The 21,990-nt window shown below is 42.8% G+C and overlaps 1 protein-coding gene across 1 annotated transcript; it reads left to right on the top strand.

The window, feature by feature from the left end:
• The first annotated feature begins 539 nt into the window (after positions 1-539).
• washc5 (WASH complex subunit 5) lies at positions 540-17,403 on the top strand. The gene is made up of 28 exons (XM_084445029.1): positions 540-941; positions 1,224-1,369; positions 1,474-1,558; positions 1,682-1,782; positions 1,996-2,188; positions 2,448-2,600; positions 5,572-5,685; positions 5,918-6,089; positions 6,609-6,736; positions 7,300-7,429; positions 7,793-7,905; positions 8,169-8,335; positions 8,503-8,578; positions 9,082-9,192; positions 9,432-9,572; positions 9,952-10,032; positions 10,231-10,332; positions 11,388-11,567; positions 11,835-11,959; positions 12,149-12,311; positions 14,300-14,402; positions 14,968-15,047; positions 15,170-15,273; positions 15,424-15,553; positions 16,390-16,486; positions 16,695-16,848; positions 16,947-17,034; positions 17,128-17,403. Exons 1-28 carry the CDS (start codon positions 756-758, stop codon positions 17,182-17,184), a joined length of 3,480 nt encoding a protein of 1,159 aa, XP_084301155.1. The 5' UTR covers positions 540-755; the 3' UTR covers positions 17,185-17,403.
• The last annotated feature ends 4,587 nt before the right edge of the window (positions 17,404-21,990 follow it).

Here is a 21,990-nt window from a genome sequence, read left to right as displayed (position 1 = left end):
ATACCTGACAGGTCACTGACATCACCAAACCCATGCCAAAACCTGAGTGTCTGTCGCCATCTAGTGTACAAATAGTCCTTTTTGTTCTTTTATTTATTATTATTATTTTTTAATGATCATCGTTCCGACAAGTACATTTCGATGTAGTGCATGTATCATGCAAATGCTCTTGTATTTTATATCTTAAAAATATCCTTAACAATATTATATTGTTTAGGAAATTATTATTATAATTTAGAAAGGACGATACTTTTGAAGACATGTTTATTATGCATGCGAATCACTACGCCCATGCGGCGCGCTAGGTGAGTTAAATCGAATGGACGATGGCATGTGGTGCCTTGTCACATGATAGTAACAGGAATTGAATGAAACAGGATTATTTGATATTCTGCTGGAGAGCGAACGTGCTAGCTAGCTATACGAACCCCTAGTTGAAACATTTAAATCAAAAAGGTAGAGAATCGTAGCTATATAAAAACGTGTGTAGAATATAATTTGTATCATTCCTTGTCAAATAGTCAGCATGATCTGAACTTTCAGAATTTTGCTCGCGAACGTTACTAGCTAGTGCTGGTAGTATGCCTACTTAACTTTAGCTAGCTAGCACTAGCATAGCTAGCTACTTCTAGTCCATGATCAGGAATACAGCACACTTGATTTGGGGTTTGTTTTAAGTAGTAGCTACCTTTCTGCACTGACAAGAGCTTGCAAGAAAGTAAGATTGGACAGAAGCTCTCCGTGGATCTTCCGCCATGGTGGACTTCCTTGCGGAGAACAACCTTTGCGGCCAAGCCATCCTTAGGATCGTGTCTCGGGGAAATGCCATCATCGTGGAGCTCCTAAGACTTTCCGAGTTCATCCCTGCAGTTTTCAGGCTCAAGGACAAAAGCGACCAGCAGAAATATGGAGACATCATCTGCGACTTCAGCTACTTCAAGGTGAGATAGGTCAGGATTTCTCAAGGAATAGAGAGTGTAACTACTGTGTGTCTACAGATTTGTTATTATTGTATGATGACGGTTTGAATGGTCACCAACATTACATGATGCAGCCATTAAGTCCCCAGTTAGACACTTGCTGAATTAAAACAAAAAACAGTGTGTACTATAACTACAATAATCTGCAATAAATCTAGATGCTACAGACCCACAGGTTAAGCAAAATTACCCACATGAATCAGGGCTTATAATATCTGGTACGTGATGTCACCTGTCACACAGGGCCCTGAGTACTATGACAGCAAGCTGGAGGCCAAACCAGAGCTACAGGATCTGGACGAAGAATTCCGCGAGAATAACATAGAGATCCTCTCAAGGTTTTACTTAGCGTTCGAGAGTGTCCACAAATACATTGTGGATCTCATCAGGTAACTTCCCTCAAAATTTGTTGTTTAAATATTGAGCTGGTTCACCTCATAGCACCATAAACTTGGCTCTGCAACACAGCTGATATGGTCTGTCTTCTCTCTAGGTACTTGGATGATCTGCATGAAGGTGTTTACATCCAGCAAACCCTGGAAACTGTGCTTCTGAACGAAGATGGGAAACAGCTCCTGGTAAACCTGATTGCTTCATGTTGTAAACAGACACTGGCTCACATAACATGTACAGGAAATTTGCCCAGCTAGCCCAGTGAAAATATCACCCTGAATCTATGTGCTGTGTCTCTTCCTGTCCAGTGTGAGGCGCTGTATCTCTACGGGGTCATGTTGCTGGTTATCGACCAGAAGATTGAAGGGGAGGTCAGAGAGAGGATGCTGGTGTCCTATTACAGATACAGGTGAGACCATGATGAGCTCTTTGTTGTAGACGCCACACATTTACATTTTGTTTCCTGTTTAGTTTTTTTCCGCCATGCATACCACCACATAAAATTCCACTCTTTCTACTGAAAGTTATCGCCTCTGAAATATTTTGTGTGAGATACATTGCGACACTCATGTACAAAATGCACTCACTATTCAGATGCTCTACACGTTGTTTCCTCTTGTAGTGCTGCCCGCTCATCTGCCGACTCCAACCTGGATGATATCTGTAAGCTCCTACGCAGCACAGGCTACTCCAGCCAGCCTGGGGCCAAGCGGCCGCTCAACTACCCCGAGAGCTACTTCCAGAGGGTCCCCATCAGCTCCACCTTCGTCAGCATGGTGATAGGGAGGCTGCGCTCCGATGACATCTACAACCAGGCAAGAAATTCCACCTGGCGGGCAGCTTCACCTGACTCGCTTGGGTCCCTCTTAAGTATTTGCAATGCATTTGTCGCATAGCCAAGTGTGCGTCAAGTGTCAAGTCATGAAATGGCACTGGTCGAAAATGAAATACATAGTCATTATTAACTCCCCCCCCCTCATGATATTGATGATGAGTTAGATTTGAGGTATTCTCTGGAGGCACATTCCAGTGTACATGGCGTGTCTCACTCTCATCCTGCTTGTGTCCAATCAGGTTTCTGCCTACCCGCTGCCTGAACACCGCAGCACGGCGCTGGCCAACCAGGCGGCCATGCTGTACGTCTGTTTGTACTTCGCCCCCTCCATACTGCACACCCAGCAGGCCAAGATGAGGGAGATCGTGGACAAGTACTTCCCTGATAACTGGGTGAGAGCAAGACCCGCGGTAACGGATGAACAGTAACGACCAACGATAGATATGTCCATCCACATCATCAGTACTTGAGTACTGGTGAAACATTAGTGTGTTTGTGTCATTGCAGAATCTATGTTTTGTTTTCTGATGCCTTTGGGATGTTTGAGTCTAACTAGTCTCCATCCACTCATGCCATGTTGACATTCTCTGGGGAATGTCTCTGATGATCATTTAGAGAAAGACAAATTCAAGTTCAAGGGATTTTATAAGTACAGGTACATTGGAATTCTTGGTCCTGCTATTCTCCACAATTGCTTATCAGTTCATAAGTTCCTGACAAATGTGAATAATATATTAACCTAATATAATGACCTAAAAGGTTAATATATTATATTATTCACATTTGTATTCCATTCCATTTCAAACCTTTATTTATACTCGTACAGTGATGACACAGTTTACACAGAGACACAAATCAACAAAACATATGCAATGTACAATAATAATAATAATTAAAGCTGCTTCGCAGCGATGAGGCGGGGCCAGGCAATTTCCGACAAGTTTAGGAGCAATAAGCGAGAGAATAGGACAACAAGAAAGTTGACATTCCAATGTTCATTTTGTACATTCGTATCGTAAAACATTTGTAAAACATTTTGATGCGTTGTAAGCTCGATTTTGATAATTCAACAATGGTCAATGAGTTTGTGAATTACAGTCTGAAGATCCAGTGTAGCAAGTTTGGTGTTAATTGATTGAAAAATGTTGGATGAGATATGTTTATTAATTTTTACAGGTTTTGTTTGCTTTTCTTCATAATTGAACATTAACTTCAGCAGCTGTGTACTCAGTCAGTTGCCAATCAATCAATTTAGTCATTGTAGTCCTCGGCGGGGGTTGGGTAGGGTTGCCAACAGCGATGTCTCCGATTCGTGGAGCTTGTGTTGGATTATGGGTAACGTAGTTTTCTCTGTATGAAGTGTTGGTTTCAGAGGACAGAATTAAACATATTTTAAAAAAATCAATTTTTGAGATAAAATTCTCAAAAAAAATCATACTACATCTTGGATATGTGGCTAATGTTGTCACTTTTTATGAGGACAATCAGACATTGATTTGGCGAGAATTAATAGGAACTATATACAGAACTGTTAACAGTAAAAAATTTTGATGTGCTGTGGGCTCAATTTTTCATATTTCAAAAATCTCTGAGGATCGTTTGTTGAGGACAGTCTGAAGATACAGTAGATCAATTTTGGTGTCAATTGAACTAAAAATGTGGGAGGAGATAGGTTTGATAGGTTTTACAGTTTATGAAGAAATCAGAGTGATGGACTTCAAAATTCCTGCAAGGTCAAAGCGTATGAAAGTTTTGTCTCACTTGGGCCTACATTCACGTGGTGGTTTTACAGTGATAGCACCTATGGCTGATTTGTTATGATTTTTTTAAGTTTTAAACTTTAGACTGTTGCTGTAGCGCCACCTTCAGGTTTATTGACCTACAATGCAGGTTGAGGACTTTGGGTATACTACTGGAGCTATGTGCAAATCTTGGTGATTTTTTGTCCACGGGAAGTTAGACTTCAGTGGAAGATGGAGAATAATAATAATAATCAAGATTCCTGCAAGGTCAGAGTGTATGAAAGTTTTGTCTCACTTGGGCCTACATTCACGTGGTGGTTTTACTGTGATGGCACCTATGGCTGATTTGTTATGATTTTTTAAAGTTTTAAACTTTAGACTTTTGCTGTAGCGCCACCTTGAGGTTTATTGACCTACAATGCAGGTTGAGGACTTTGGGTTTAGTACTGGAGCTATGTGCACATTTTTGTGATTTTTTGTCCACAGGAAGTTAGACTTCAGTGGAAGATGGAGAATAATAATAATAAGTAAAACATTTTAATGCATTGTAAGCTCAATTTTGATAATTCAATAATCTGGTCAATGAGTTTGTGAATGACAGTTTGAAGATCCAGTGTAGCAACTTTAGTATTAATTGATTGAAAAATGTGTGTTACAGGTTTTGTTAGCTTTTTTTTTTCATAATTGAACATTAACTTCAGCAGCTGTGTACTCAGTCAGTTGCCAATCAATCAATTTAGTCATTGTAGTCCTCGGCGGGGGTTGGGTAGGGTTGCCAACAGCGATGTCTCAGATTCGTGGAGCTTGCGTTGGATTGTGGGTAATGTAGTTTTCTCTGTATGAAGTGTTGGTTTCAGAGGACAGAATTAAACATATTTTTAAAAATTCAATTTTTGAGATAAAATTCTGAAAAAAATCATACTACATCTTGGATATGTGGCCAATGTTGTCACTCTTTATGAGGATGATCAGACATTGATTTGGCGAGAATTAATAGGAACTATACAGAACTGTTAACAGTAAAACTTTTTGAAGTGCTGTGGGCTCTATTTTTCATATTTCAAAAATCTGTGAGGATCCTTTGGTAAGGACAGTCTGAAGATACAGTAGATCGATTTTGGTGTCAATTGAACAAAAAATGTGGGAGGAGATAGGTTTGATAGGTTTTACAGTTTATGAAGAAATCAGAGTGATGGACTTCAAAATTCCTGCAAGGTCAAAGCGTATGAAAGTTTTGTCTCACTTGGGACTACATTCACGTGGTGGTTTTACAGTGATAGCACCTATGGCTGATTTGTTATGATTTTTTTTATGTTTTAAACTTTAGACTGTTGCTGTAGCGCCACCTTCAGGTTTATTGACCTACAATGCAGGTTGAGGACTTTGGGTATAGGACTGGAGCTTTGTGCAAATTTTGGCGATTTTTTGTCCACGGGAAGTTAGACTTCAGTGGAAGATGGAGAATAATAATAATATAGGCAAATACAATAGGGTTCCGGTTATAGGCAAATACAATAGGGTTCCGGCAGCTACGCTGCCTGGCCCCTAATAATAATTAAAATCAGTGATTAAATGATCCTCTTTTGATGGAGAATAAAGTCCTGTTCTATTCTCTCTCCAGGTCATCAGCATCTACATGGGGATCACTGTGAACCTGGTGGACGTGTGGGAGCCTTACAAAGCTGCCAGAATAGCCCTCAATTACACCCTGGACTCCGCCAACATCAGAGAACAGGTACAGCAGCGTAGTACACAGTAGGGTCACCTCAGTTCAGACGTAGTGCACTACCCTTCCCAGAGCCCGGTCGCCCGGGCCAACAAACACTGCTGCTCGCTTGTGTAGGCAGCCGGTATGGAGAATTCTTCGCCAAATAAAATTACACTCGGTCATTTTGATACTGGCTGATCAGAACCCTCCACCCCCCCAACCCTCCACATGAACCCTCGCCCCCGCGCTCCCTCCCCAGGCCTGTCGCTACGCCGCCAGCTTGGAGGGCCTGAAGCCACAGGTGCAGCAGCTATTGAAGGAGGGCTTCCTCCGGGAGGAGATCGTCCTGGACAACATCCCCAAGCTGCTCAACTGCCTGAGGGACTGCAACGTCGCCATCCGCTGGCTCATGCTCCACGCCGCCGAGTCGGGTGAGGCCTCCTACCAAAACAGACCCTCGTACGGAGAAAGCGTCCCGCGATCCTACACATCAAAGTCTTGTACTGATCATCCTACAATGGGGGAGATATGTAGAGGGATTAGACAGACATGTAGAGGGATTTGACAGGCATGAAAAATATAAGCGAGATCTCTACCAGATGGAACATATATATTTTTCCTGGCTCAGAATAGGTCTTTGGGGGGTGATGCGCATGCAATTTTGGGGGGAAACCCCGTTTTATGCCAAGTAGCCTACCAGCATATATAGGCCTCTCAATTTTAGCATTTTGGCACTGGTGATTTTCCTTTGGCTCTGGCTAAAATCACTTTGGCGGGTGCCAAAAATTCCTATATGCAGGAAAAACCCTGTATATATAAGACCATATTACTTACTCCTATCCAGTCCTCTCTGATCTACATCCCGAGGGTTTGATATGGTATGTCGCAGGTCCAGTCACGCAAATGTTTATTCTCATGTTCTGCGAACATTCTACTCTTTCATCTCAAAGCCTACGACCCAAACAACAAGCGCCTGCGTCAGATGAAGGACCAGGTGATCAACGACTCCAAGTACAACCCCAAGATCCTCTTCCAGCTCCTCCTGGACACGGCACAGTTCGAGTTCACCCTGAAAGAGGTCCGTCTCACGTAGGGCTGGGTTAAAAAAAATCAAATGATTCCGAAACGATTCATGAATCCCAAAATCGATCTTTTATTTAATGAATGAATGAATAAATAAAGGAATGAATAGTTCATTCATTCATTCAATGATTCATTCAATGATTCATTCATTTTTGGAAATCATTATCGATACCCAGCTGTAGTATTGATGTGTTGCATACCTTGGCAGTCATGTAATTAAGGTTACAGCCAAAAAAAAAAAAAAAAAGGTTTTAGTAACACTAACTGAATCGAGATTGAATCGAATCGTGATAATCGATTCTGAACCTCGAATTGATTCTGGAAATTCGAATCGATACCCAGCCCTAGTCTCACGCCCTGCACACCGGACGGCGTGTGTGTACTGGCCGTGTGTGTACTGGTCGTGTGTGTACTGGGCGTGTGTACTAGGCACATGTGGGATGTGTGCATCTGTTCCTCAAATACAAAGTTCTTTCTGTTTGAAGGGATTGTTGTGCCAAGGCAAAGCTAGCTCTAATTACATGTGTGAACATCTGCCCCCCCGCTGCCGTCTTCTAGATGTTCAAGCAGATGCTGGCTGAGAAGCAGATCAAGTGGGAGAGCTACCAGGCAGAGGGCTCTGAGAGGATGACGGAGCTGGCCGAGGTCTTCTCCGGGGTCAAGCCCCTCACTAGGGTGGAGAAAAACGGTGAGCATCTACAGCTTATCTCACACAGAGACAGACCTTCCAAAGCATCGCCAGGTGATAACCTGAGGTTGTTTTACAACAGTTAAACAGACAAACGAATAAAGATGAACACGCTAGCTTCTGCACAACACCAAGCTCTAGTCTAAACAGACACCAGGATGTATAAGGCCTAGTTCATAGTCCACCTTGGTTAGCCTTACGTAGCTTGCGTAGCTGGTGCTAGCGTAGAGTATGAATCCGCCCTAAATGTAATGGGTCTCCCCAATGCCACTGGTTGGTCATGCCTTTACAACATGGAGCTACAGCACATTGATACCAATGCCGCTGGTTTGTTGATGAGCATATGTTTACTGTGTCCCACAGAGAACCTGCAGGCGTGGTTCAGAGAGATCTCTAAGCAGATCGAGAGCCTGAACTATGAGGACTCGACTGCTGCAGGGAGGAAGACAGTACAACTCATCCAGGCCCTGGTCGAGGTGAGCACCAGAGTGTCTCCTCTCCTCTCCTCTCCTCTCCTCTCCTCTCCTCTCCTCTCCTCTCCTCTCCTCTCCTCTCCTCTCCTCTCCTCTCCTCTCCTCTCCTCTCCTCTCCTCTCCTCTCCTCTCCTCTCCTCTCCCCTCCCCTCCTCTCCTCTCCTCTCCTCCCTTCCCCTCCCCTCTTTTTTATAGTCCCACAATACCATAATACTATATCCTATAGTCCTGTATCCTATAATGTTTCTCGTCTTCATCGTCCTCAGGTCCAGGAGTTCCACCAGCTGGAGTCCAACCTGCAGGTGTGCCAGTTCCTGGCCGACACCCGGAAGTTCCTCCACCAGATGATCCGCACCATCAACATCAAGGAGGAAGTTCTGATCACTATGGAGATTGTGGGAGACGTGTCCTATGCCTGGCAAATCATAGACAGGTAAATACAATACAATACTATACCTACTACCATGTATTAAATATTTTGTAATTAGTGGATGCTTGGCTAAGTCATTTTCCTTTCAAGGATGACAAAGACTTGACTGTTGACTAGTTCTAAACGGTCAGTAAACGGTCAGTGGGATGTTATTCTTGCACTTCCCACAGCTTCACAACCATCATGCAGGAGAGCATCAGAGTGAACCCCTCCATGGTGACCAAACTGAGAGCCACCTTTCTAAAGGTAAAAGACTTCTTCTTCCACGGTACCAGTAAGCAGTATATCCACCCTAACCCTAACCCATAAACAGCCAAATTGATTATCCTAGATGATTATCTTAAAGCCTGCACAGTCAACGTTTTTGACTCAACGTATCATTATGAAATAAATTAAGATTGTCTGTGTGTTTGTGTCTGTATTTCAAACTTCATTATTGGACTTTAGACCATACCGGTGCATGGACTTGTTTGCCCACTAGATGGAGACATTGAACTTGAACCCAGGGAACATGCATTATGGGTGGGGGACAACATGTATACATGTGCGCTTGTTTGTGTGTTGTGCCCAACTCAGTACTGTCCTGCTTGTTCTATTGCACTGTATATTAAGCTAAATGTGCTATGGCTTTGTGACAGCGGCACAAGCAATAATACCACTTGGAAAAGAGGGGAAAGTTGAACAGTTGACTGTTGTAACCTTCAAAACATGCACTGATATCAATGTGCCATTGAACTTCTGTCCAACAGTTGGCGTCTGCCTTGGATCTGCCCCTGCTGCGTATCAACCAGGCCAACAGTCCAGATCTGCTCAGTGTCTCCCAGTTCTACTCCGGGGAGCTGGTGGCCTACGTCAGGAAGGTACTGGTGTCTAGGTGTCTGGTTGTCACTACTACACAAGGCCGCAGTTACTATGGAATTACCACTGTAAGATTGTAAGGAGGTGAAATGTTGATTTCGTGTCCATCTTTGTGCTTCTGGCATTCTGTGCTGGTCTCCCTTGCAGAAGAGATGCTGAATCTTAAGCTGACTAAGCTGAAATAGACTAAATGACTAATGACTGTGAATGACTGTGTTCCCTTTCTCTCTCTGCCCATCAGGTGCTGCAGATCATCCCAGAGAGCATGTTCACCTCACTGGCTAAGATTATCAAGTTGCAGATCCACGACATCATGGAGGTCCCCACGCGCCTAGACAAGGACAAGCTGAAGGACTACTCTCAGCTGGGGGCTCGCTATGAGGTAGGCCTCGGCCCCGGCGTGTTCACCAAGCGTCTCGGAGAAGGAGCGCTGATCAGGGATAATTTGTGCCTTTTGAATTGAACTTTCTTGAACTGTATGGGCAGGCAGGGTCTTGATCCCAGATCAGCACTTCAACTCTGAGACCGTTGATAAGTCCGGGCCCTGGCTTAGGTACTCTACTACCATGTCTGATCAGGAGACGCCACTCCATCTACTGTAGGGAGCTTGTCCTCTACTGTAAGAACATCTGATGGAGAACACAATGACCTGGGAATGACACTCGCATACCTCAGACTCGGCACATGGTCATGTGTACAGTACATAGAACACTTAGCTTATCACGTGTCCGAATGCTCCTTACCGTCCTCCTGTTCAACAGGTCGCCAAGCTCACCCACGCCATCTCAATATTCACGGAAGGGATTCTAATGATGAAGACCACGCTGGTTGGGATCATCAAGGTAAAAGTCAACAGCTAGCCGCTGGTGTTTAATGTGCTGTTAATACTCACATGAGTGTGGTGTTTAAATGGACATACACTCTGACCCTCTTGCTGCGGCCGAAGGCCCATCGAGGCATTCTAAAATCAGCATGGGCTCTGTTAAGAGTGTGGAAGTTCCTTTTCCCTTTCCACGACCACCGTGGTGTTCTGGTTTCAGGTGGACCCCAAGCAGCTCCTGGAGGACGGCATCAGGAAGGAGCTGGTGAGAAGGGTGGCCTACGCTCTGCACAAAGGCCTCATCTTCAACCCCAAAGCCAAGGTAGGAGACTCAACTTGTTATTTTGACTAGTTTGGTTCTTGAAGTGGTGTTTTTATAGTGAACTTTTAATATTGGAGTCAACGGGCACTTCTGCATTCATCCCACCAATTACGTCAGACTTGACCAATATGGCAGCTGTGTGAATAAAGCGAGTGGGACCTTCCTGGTCAAATAAAAACAGAGGGGAAAAAACACACATGATCTTATTTTCGCCTTAATGCAAACAAATGTATTTAGACCCGTTCAATGGAATGTTTACTCACTAGGGGAGAGACTAGGTCCAAGCAAACGTCCGGTGCGCCAGCAAGAAAAACAAAACAAAAAACTGTGATGCGATGATAGTCTAACGCGATGATAGTCTAACGCTAGTAAGTCAGAGACCTTTTCTAAATGTCCAAATTAACTTTGGGACCTTGTTGGGATTATTATTTACATATCTCAACTGTTCTGTCTTTGGGAGGCTCAAGAAATAGCTGCTTGTCATCGAAAACGTTGGATAGCTAGCGCCGCTAGCTAGCTTGACAGTGTCATTGTTGCAGCGAACCGGATGTTGTGATGGACCAAAGTGGTGTTGTTGTTTTGAATATGAACACTCCATGAAACGGTCTATTAACAACACCCAGCTTTCCAGAATGAGGAACCGAGTCTATGGTTCTGATTAGGGCTGTGTATCGATTCGAATTTCAAGAATCGATTTGATTCCGATTCACAAGGTTCAGAATCGATTATCACAATTAGATTCGATTCGATTCAATATTGATTCAGTTAGTGTGACTAAAACCTGTTTTGTTTTTTGTAGCTGTAACCTTAATTACATGACTGCCAAGTTATGCAACACATCAATACTAGGGCTGGGTATCGATACTGATTTCCATAAATGAATGAATGAATCATTGAATGAACTATTCATTCCTTCATTTATTCATTCATTCATTAAATAAAAGATCGATTTTGGGATTCATGAATCGATTCTGAATCATTTGATTTTCAGAATCGATTAATCAAATTTCTTTTGAAACCCAGCCCTAGTTCTGATCACCCATGTCCTCTGCCAGCCCAGTGAGCTGATGCCCAAGCTGAAGGAGATGGCGGCCACCATGGACGGCTTCTACCGCTCCTTCGAGTATATCCAGGATTATGTCAGCATCTACGGCCTCAAGATCTGGCAGGAGGAGGTGTCGCGCATCATCAACTACAACGTCGAGCAGGAGTGCAACAGCTTCCTCAGAGCCAAGGTTAGTTTCGCCCTGTCCTCTCAGACGGACATCAGCTGAAAGACGTCAAACCAGGTCCGCACCGTTGTCTTGCATCTCCGCCATTCAGCCAATCAGTGGGAGCGGTCGCCTCACCGCTTACATCGGTCAAATCACGGCCATGGGGGCTGGGTTTGGGCTTTAAGAATAAAAGGGAAAGAATAGGCTTTGCTCAGCCTCTTCTTCCTATGTAACAGTCAGTGACTTTGTGGCGCTCTCTCCGGTTGATTCTCTCTGGTGCGTGTTCAGATCCAGGATTGGCAGAGCGTGTACCAGTCTACCCACATCCCCATCCCCAAGTTCCCCTCCGTCGACGAGTCGGCCACCTTCATAGGTCGACTGTGCAGGGAGATCCTGCGGATCACTGACCCCAAGTAGGTCCCTTTGACAGTAATAGTAGTTGTACTGTAGCTATACTGTCTTTGTAGAGTTATGCCTACATGGTTGGAGTAGCATTCTTGTGCTTCATTGATATTGAGGGTTGAATGGAAAGTGTCCAGTGCTTTTTTGAAGACTATAACAGCACTAAATGTGTTCATATCGCCTATATGTTGTGTTTTCAGAATGACCTGCTACATTGACCAGTTGAACACCTGGTATGATATGAGGACTCACCAGGAGGTGACCAACAACAGCCTCTTCTCCGAGATCCAGGACACCCTGGGCACCTTCGGCCTCAACGGCCTCGACCGACTCCTGTGCTTCATGATTGTGAAGGAACTACAGGTAACTTCAAAGCAGAAAAGAGGGTTAAGGATTGACTGTTGGCGTTGGGTGAGTGTTGCTGTCTGCTGACCTGTCTTGGACAGGTCTCTTGCGAAATTGTTTTTTGTCCACCACCTGATGAAATAGAGGGGGGGGCATTAGATTGACCCGTGTACATTAGTTAATGCGTATGTGCATGTGTGTCAGACATGTACAGTACCAGAGCTCACCCACAATTCATTTCTCCCATTCACCCAATACAAGTACATTTTGCTTTGTACATAAAACAATGCTTGCTGTCTCAGTAAAAGTATAGTTTATTTTACTCAGGAGCCCGTGTTCTTTTTAAATCCACAGAGTTCAGAGCTTGAGGTGTTTATCTATTTTGGTGCTTGTTCTAAATGCTAGGATTCTCATAGGTTAGTATCGATGTTAAGTGCATTTGTGGGTACAATTATCTTTAGTTGTAGTCGTTATATTGACAGCATAGATCAGATGATTCTTATTTAGGTAGTTCGATCATGTTGGATAGATCAAGGATAGAGTATGGCTAGGTCATATGTTTTCCAACAAAGTGGCAAAGTTAGTCATGCCGTTAGTTGGGGAGACTGAGGAGTTTAATCTCAAGGGGCAGTGTAGCAATCTCTACTTCTGCGACTGAAGTTTGGGCATGTGCTCTGAGGCTTACGGGTCTGACATAAGGAGTCTGTGGGCAAATTTTGCTCGATATGGGTCGAATGTTCCGAATATAGGCGAAACACATAAAGGCGCTGAAAGGAGTAATGATGTACAACCACCGATTCTAATATTGTTATATATGGGTATCGAACCGGCTACCATAGAGAATGAATGGGGAAATCTTATTTTGCTCCTGAGCCCACAGAATCCCAACTGAATGGTGGTCAATGGGAAGTTATTCTCTGTGCTTATACTTAACCTTATAACGACACTAAATGTACTTGAATTGGTTTGTGTGGGATGTGATAGCATTCAGGTCAAGACGAATCCAATGATGCCTCCGCTCAATGTCCCTGACCGTTTGATTGCCAAATAGAGTGGGATATGCTCCAAACTGAGTCACTGAGTGGTTGGGGTTAGCATTCCTTCTCATAGGTTAGTATCGAGGTTAGGTGCATTGTGGGTACAGTTATCATTAGTTATAGTCGTTATATTTCACAACGTAGAGCAGATGACTCCTAGGTTGTTCGATCATTTTGGATCAGAGATGACTAACTTTGATCATTTTTAGAGATGGAGTACGGCTAGGTCATGTGTCCAACCGTGATAAAGCTAGTCATGCTAAGTGCTTACTGTGCTTTGTTATCTGATTCACTTATATTAGAGAGTCTCATATTACAGAGTCTCATATCACTCATATTAGAGACTACATGGATAGCTAACACATAATGGCCCCATGTAGCCAAACTTCTCTGTAACTATTTGTGCACTCTACTGTTAGTCATGTCTCTCTTATGAAGTATTTAGCCCATGTTTATTGCTCTGTATATGTTCTTAGACAATAGACAAACACTTTCCAGGAGCTTGCTTGATTGTCTCGTTGAGAGAGGTCAGGGAAGAATTTTTACAGCTCACATTTATGACTTGATGCCATAAGGTGGGATGTCTGTGAGATTTGGTCGTAGAATGCAGGTTTGTGCTCTTTACTTCTGCGATCACTGATTTGCTATGCACTTAGAAGCTTGTGCTTCAAGTGAAATAAGGTTCTCTGAAAAGCACGGGTGATCTGAAGCCCAGCTCTCCGTAGCTCCCGGATGCCCTGGAGTTCCACGTTCAACGGCCGGGAATATGCTTTTAATATTTTACTCCAGACATAACAAGCGTCTCTCGGAATGAGAAACAGGGGCAAATTAAATCCAGTGGTCAAAAGCTGCATGTACTGTATCAAACCCGAGCCATTGGCTGAAAGGCATATTATGCTATGAGTTAACTCACAGTACCTTGTAAAACATGATTTGAGCAACAAAGTTATTTTATTTCCTTCCCATCAGAACTTCCTGACAGTACTCCAGAAGACCATCCTGAGAGACAAGGCTGTGGTTGACGTCTTCAAAGCCATGCTGAGTGCTGTCAACCCAGTGAAAGGCATTGTGGGTAGGTATCATAACAGGACAAGAATGGCTATGACAATTCAGGACAGGACCAGGGCCTATAGGAGTGCTAACTAGGGCTGGGTATCGAGTCGAATTTCAAGAATCGATTCCGATTCACAAGGTTTGGAATCGATTATCACGATTCGATTCTATTCAATATTGATTCGGTTAGTGTTACTAAAACCTTTTTTTTTTTTTTAGCTGTAACCTTAATTACATGACTGCCAAGTTATGCAACACATCAATACTAGGGCTGGGTATTGATACTGATTTCCAAAAATGAATGAATGAATCATTGAATGAATTAATGAACTATTCATTCCTTCATTTATTCATTCATTCATTAAATAAAAGATCGATTTTGGGATTCATGAATCGATTCTGAATCATTTGATTCAGAATCGATTCAGAATCGATGAATCGATTTTTTAAACCCAGCCCTAGTGCTAACCTACAAAAGGATTAGAGGGATAGGAGGGTCCTGGTCCTAGATCAGCAATGTTACTCAACACTGAAGTGTGGATAAAAGCCCTGCTCACATTATTTTGCTTATCACTCTGTCTCAGCCAATGCCAGTAAAGTATACGCCAACGCTGTGGCCAAAACACAGAAGATCTGGGGCTCGTACTTGGAGGCTATCATGAAGGTCTGTCGATTGTTCCTTGCTGTTTCAAAGCATCAACAATGTAAATATGTCTACACACTGTGCTCTGTGTGAGATGACCATATTCACAAGTCATACTGTGCGCGTGGTTCACTCCGGTCCAGGTGGGCCAGATGCAGATACTCAGGCAGCAGATTGCTAACGAGCTGAACTACTCGTGCAAGTTTGACTCCAAACACCTCGCCGCTGCTCTGGAGAACCTCAACAAGTCAGTGTCACTCTCCCCTCCCACCCCTCACTGCCTCAATGAACATCCAAGTTAGAGGGAGGAGGGAAATTGGGACCACCACTCTCTTTGACAAAAATCCCGATTTGTTTAATTCTTACTCATATTCTGTATAAACCTCCATGAATGTAGGTCTCTGCTGGCGGACATAGAGGCCCACTACCAGGACCCTTCTCTGCCTTACCCCAAGGAGGACAACACGCTCCTGTATGACATCACAGCCTACCTGGAGGCTGCGGGCATACACAACCCTCTCAACAAGGTGCTTAGAGGGAGGGACAGGAAATAGCTTATCAGTGATGTATCACATTATGATGTCATGCCAAAGTGCTAAAAAGTCTTGTCAACAAGTGTATTGTGAACAAATTGTATTGTAAATACATCCTGATTAGGGCTGTCAATGTTAACGCTCGTGATTGATCTGGAAACTTTCACGCGTTAAACAAAATGAACGCAAATTAATCATATTACGAAATTTGAACCCAACTTCCTCCTGTAATTCCAAACTTGAGCGTTTACCTGGCTTATTTACTGAAAGGATGTGAAACGTGGATACGTTTTCTGAGTTTGATGCCTTTCAGTAGCTAATTCATCCAGGTAAACACTCCAGTAAACACTCGCTGAGAACACGACTGAGGAGACATCCCACGGTGTGTTGAACTGCACATTTTGTTTGAAAAAGCTTCCAGACGGAAGTTTAGATAAAACCAAAGTTGTGTGCAGATATTTCAGTGATGTAACTGCCCTTCCGCCGAGCAAGTTGAGTAAAAGAAAAGCTTCCAGATGGAAGTTTAGATAAAACCAACGATGTGTGCACATATTTCAGTGATCTGTCTTTCCACCAAAGCAAGTTGAGTAAAAACCAGGCCAGGTCAAGCCTGGCTTATGGGCATACATACAGCTGTTCTTTTGATAATTCTAACCACTTTGTCATGCATTCCTTTAACATCACATAACATCACACATATGCCTAATTGTTTTATCTCCCCAACAAAATATAAGTAAATACTACTATTTTAAACATACATAGGCATGTGATCAGTAGCAAATAACAGAATGGTAGGACTTGTAGCTAAATGTTGTTCTCATATCGTGCAGATCTACATCACAACAAAGCGCCTGCCATATTTTCCGATTGTCAACTTCCTCTTCATCATAGCCCAGCTGCCCAAACTGCAATACAGCAAAAACCAAGGTGAGACAGTGTTACAGAGGTGATTTGATGAGTAGCCAGACCTGATGCCTGAAGACTTGCCCTGACTCCCTGAGCTAACACCTGGGCCATAAGTCCATTTAAGACCATGTCGAAGGTCCGGATAGTAAGAAGTGCCATGGCATCTCATCAGAGACTTAGTGCAGCTAGTTTTGGCACATTGTCATTGTGTGCGTACTCTTTTGTCCAGGGATGACATGCAGAAAAGCCACAGACCCAGTAGATTGGCCGCCGCTGGTGCTGGGACTGCTCACCCTGCTCAAGCAGTTCCACTCCAGATACACCGAGCAGTTCCTGGCTCTCATTGGTCAATTCATCCGCTCCATAATGGAACAATGCACAAGGTACCCTGAAACATTCCGTTCACTCCAAAACGAAATGAGTTACATTTAATAATGTCCTGACTGTCTTTGCTGTTACATTTTATTCTCTGTGTTTGCAGTCAAAAAATCCCAGACATGCCCTCGGATGTTGTTGGAGCTTTGATGTTCCTAGAGGATTATGTACGGTACACCAAACTGACCCGCAAGGTAGGATAACAACAACAGCAAAACCTGTTATGTCTGGTAAATTATAGAATTGATACGCATGCATTTATCTATGATGGCTCTTTATCTCCATAGGTGGCAGAAGCTCACGTGCCCAGTTTCATCTTTGATGAGTTCAGAACAGTCATGTAAAAATCTGGATGAAGCAGGTTTTTTTTGTCTGAAATTATTTCAATGATTTGTTTGTTTTTACTTGAGCTCTTTGTTGCTTTGACCAATAATGTCTTAATAATGCACTAATGAAATTGTTAATTAGCTAAACTTTTAAAATATCCTGATTGTTTTGCCAACTGTGTACTGTCACTTTGTGCCATTGCCTAATGAGATACTTTTAATAAATCAAATGGTTCATATTGTTGTTGTTGATTTGTTTACATACTGTAGCTACTGTATTAAAACATTGGTTAATGTTCAGATGTCTTGGAGGTCTACAGACAATTTCTCGACTTCATGCCTGGTTTTGGCTCTCACATGCACTGTCAACTGTGGGCTATTACTACTTTACATACAGTACAGTAGACAGGTGTGTGCCTTTCCAAATCAAATCCTTTCCCTAGCTGGACTCCAATCATCTAATCACTAACCTAATCATCATTGCCAAATGTGCCTCAACAAAGTACTGACTGAGCAAAGGGTCTAAATTATTTTACTACTAAGGCTGTAACATAAAATGTGGAAAAGGTAAGGGCGTGTGAGTACTGTACCCTCAAAGCTCGTCTGAGCTAATTTTAGTCTACTTTTTTAACTACACGTCAAAGTATGGGCTAATCAGATTCAGGAGAGGGCACGCACTTTCAAAGATTGATCAATAGCCTGGTTCAAATGAAACGAAGCGATGTAATGAGCCACCTTACCTTCGGAGTAGGCAAGTGTTCAGTTCATCAGCACTTGTAGAACACCAATAATGTTTGGTTGATTATACAGCTCAGAAATTAGCCCAGGGGCCAATCCAATTTTTGGTACCACCTAAAATGACCCAAGAATATTGGTAATTTTGTCTTCCTACATAGTTAATGTAGGAACTATTTGCTACGTACAGAATATGGGTGATTTGATGTACATTGTCGGTACATGTGTCTTCAGGTATACAGTAATCAGGATTTTGTGATTTTATATGGGGGTACAGTATGTTTGTTTATAAAGTGATTACTATCATTAATCTTCTAGATAGACAGGATTATCATACCAAAATATAAACTAGAGACATGTAGGAAGACAAAAAAACAACATTGTTTGGTCACCTTGGATGGTACCAATTTGTGAAAATATCAATTTTGGCCCCTGGACTAAGTCAACTAACACACCTCTCCCTTCCTTTGCAGTTTAAAGCTCCCGGGAAGGAAAATTATCTTAAATCTTCTGTGTATGAGTGTACAGGTGTACAGAGGGTGGTCAGGCACGTAATCTCTGCACCAAACCGTCACGGTCAGGTACTGTAGTTTGGTGAGGGGTGTGTCTGTCTGAGAACAGAAACTCTTCTCTCTGTCTCAAAAACTCTCGCTCTGTGACAGTTTTCAATTTCAGACACATTAATGAACTGTTGTGTTGCATTAGGCAGACAGACAGACAGACAGATAGATAGATAGGTATAATATGTTTTTTGGAGCCTATTAATACGAGGATACCACATCAACTTACAAACTTAAAAAATGCAGTTAACATGCATGAACAGTAGATGGTACTCTAGGTATGTATCAGGGAGGTGAAGCAGCCAGATCACAGGAAGTGAATATCTGAGCTAAAAATATTTTTTCTTACTTGCTTAAAACAGACGAGTACATGCAGTTTTGCAAGTGATATGCACTATGCCCTCTAAATGAAGAAATATATTTACTGAAAAGCAGTTTTATGAATGAGAGGCAAAAATGGTGTGGAGCACCAATTGTGTGGAATCAGAGTATGTGAGTGATTAAATCTCTCCTGACCTATTCTGAAGGTTCCTTGTTGAAAACAGAAACAAATAATGTGATTGTTGAGTTGAAACTAGGTTAAGCTAATCTTTTAATAATCTTACCTCAAGTTTTTTGATAAGATTTCAGTTGCCTGCCTCCTTCCATTCCGCCATCTGCTCATAAAGGGAACATCATGCTACACCAGTCACAGACAGCTTGTAAAGACACTTGACAAAAGGTTGAGTCATTGAGCCTACTGTCTCAGTCACTTTGAATTAGGTTCTGCTTTTTACCAAATCAAATCTGTTCAATGTGGTTATGTCACAGTCAATCATTACAGCGGGAATCTAATCTAAACAGCATACTTGCAAGCACATACACACACACACACACACACACTGCAGGCAAACCTGGACCTGTAAATAACATTAGCTGACCTACAGGATATATTTAGTAAAACAAGTGTGTTTTTCCAGGGACATGTCCAGCTGTCAAAAACCATGTTCAATCTTCAACATCCACCCCTCCATCATTCTGATCCCCTCCCAGACTTCTGCTCTGTCAGGGAGACAGTGGAGGACTGAGAGAGTGTTTCTGTGTCAGCACTGAGTGTTCCCTCTTCCTCCTCCCTCTAATGACACTCCTTCTCATCTTCCTCCTTTCTCTCACCCCATCGTCATCCTCCCGTCTCCTCTTCTCCCTCCTCCACTTTCACAACCACCCTGGAATGCACTCAGAGATAGCCTGGGCAGTGGGAGAGGTGGGGGAGTAGGCTATCTACTGACCTTGCTGGGTTGTTATGGACCATACAGTGCCCATGTGCACCACAGGTGTATGTTTTTTTCAGACCTGCATCTGCAGCGTGCTTCATGTGATCTCTGGTCTGGTGGGCTATAGGCTGGGCTGGGCCCGTCAACCTAAGAGCGCTTGGAAACAATGATTTTTAGTTTTAATGAACTTACATATTAATTTCCTTGCTGGAGAATCAAATTAAAAAGAACAAGCATTGCAAGACATTTTCTTAGAAATTCAGCTTTGAGAGTCGTTTCCACCTGCAGTCTAGCTGCTATTCTTACAGAGCTGATAGACTCAGAGATTTTCCTTCTGCTGAGCTGGAGTAATAAAGGCTTAGCGACCTGTGGCGGCACTGCATTACCTGCTCAGTAAGTATCCAGGCAAGGCAGTATACGTCTGTCTGGAAGACACTCTCATAGCAACAGAGATAGTGACATAGCATCCAATATTTAGAGGAATCAGGTACAATCATACTGTAAGACTGAGATTGAGATTCAATCATAAGTTAAATCTGTTTCTGATTGAGTCCAGTGCATCATAACAGCGGCCAATTTGTCTTCATTCATATTTATTGTTTTGTTTGTTTAGCCTACTGTACAAGTCTTAGACATGACGATTAATTAATCTGAAGCACTTGTCGAAAACACTTTTTCAAGAAGGCAATGCACTTGTTCATTCAGGCTCTTATTGTGAAAAGGCCCCGTGTGCAGTCAGTGCAGGACATGGGCCAGTTCTGACTGGATTGTGTTATTAGCTTAGAGCTCCCAGCACATTGTTCTCTTTATGCTGCCCTGTAATCCAGTGATCTGTTGTCCCGGCAACAGCGGCAGCTACTGTTCCCCACGCGGCCCCACAGCCCTGGGATGGAGGTGCCGGGGGTATGCAAATGACCCTTCCAAAGCCCAATAGGATGTGCTCAGAAAGCCTGAACGGAGAGTATTGTTTTAACTCGGCACTGCACAGACTTCCATTGTTAAGGCGCTCTGTGGAATTCATGTAGTGCTCAAACATATCAGTAGGTCTGGAAATGATCGAGCTCTAACATCCAGAGTCCAGAGACTATTTATTTTGTATGATAGAAGTCAAAAGGAATCCATCAATGTGATAGGTTCATTTGGGACAATAAAACATTGAGAGCTCTTCACAATGGTATATAATGTGGAAAACACTGTGACCCTGTAAAGATGAGCTCTTGTGTTTTTGCTATTAAATTTGAAAATAACTCTGACCTGATCCATCTAAGACATCTAATACATTTAACACATAAATGAGCAAACCAATGTCTTTATCTCTGTCAGTTTCCATTTTCCTCGGACACTGTCAGCCTAACAGCATTCATATTTGATACGGGTACCAGCAGGGGTCACAAACAGACGGTGACAGGGCTGGATTTTTTAATTATGTAATTAGGGCTGACTAAATGGCCAATTAGTGATAACACTACCCACAGCAGCCAGCAGCAGGCATGCAATAATAGATAGATAGATAGATAGATAGATAGATAAATACTTTATTAATCCCAAAGGAAATTTAAGACGTGTGACAATGTACGACACACACATGCACATTACACTCTGCATACTCTGTATATACACTAACTACACTACCTTTTGTAAATAGATTTTTCTTAGCTTATCCTTTTTTGCACTGGCATTTTGTACTCGTTCTTTGCACTGTCCTGTCATAGCATTGTCCTGTCTTGTCCCTGCACTCTGTCCAGTGTTGTCTCCATGTTATGTACCACGACCAAAAACACATTTCTAGAACGTTGAAAAATTACATGGCAATAAACAAATTCTGATTCTGATTATTATATGTGCTTATAACGACAGTAATCGACTCAAAACTGCTCAAAAGCAGATAGCTAGATTCTGCAGGCTGAGAGGAATCCAAAGATGGCCACCTCTTGACATTTGGTCGGTTACTGATTGCTAGATCGTCTAGAAGACGGCAATTTTATTCAACAGCTGTACTATACATGATTTTGTGAACGCGTTCCTCATCTCCGCTGAAATGCTAGCGAAACACTCTAATATGTATGAAACATATTCAGTTTGTTAGGTATTTTAACCTTTCTTTATACAGTAGCTAGAAGCTAATGGCAGGCTAGCTGGTAGCATTAAAAGCCGCCTCTTTGTATGGGGGTGACCATAGCATTGGATGGGACTGGATGGGTACATTTTACCTGCACAGTGCCCGTCAAGAAGCTGATCCAAACAACTTCACAAACCACACTGCACGTCCTGAGAAA

The sequence above is a fragment of the Borostomias antarcticus genome (assembly GCF_949987555.1).
Source record: "Borostomias antarcticus genome assembly, chromosome: 10".
NCBI classification, from domain to species: Eukaryota; Metazoa; Chordata; class Actinopteri; order Stomiiformes; family Stomiidae; genus Borostomias; species Borostomias antarcticus.
Note: the sequence above shows the minus strand (reverse complement) of the source record. Positions and strands in the feature narration are given on the sequence as shown.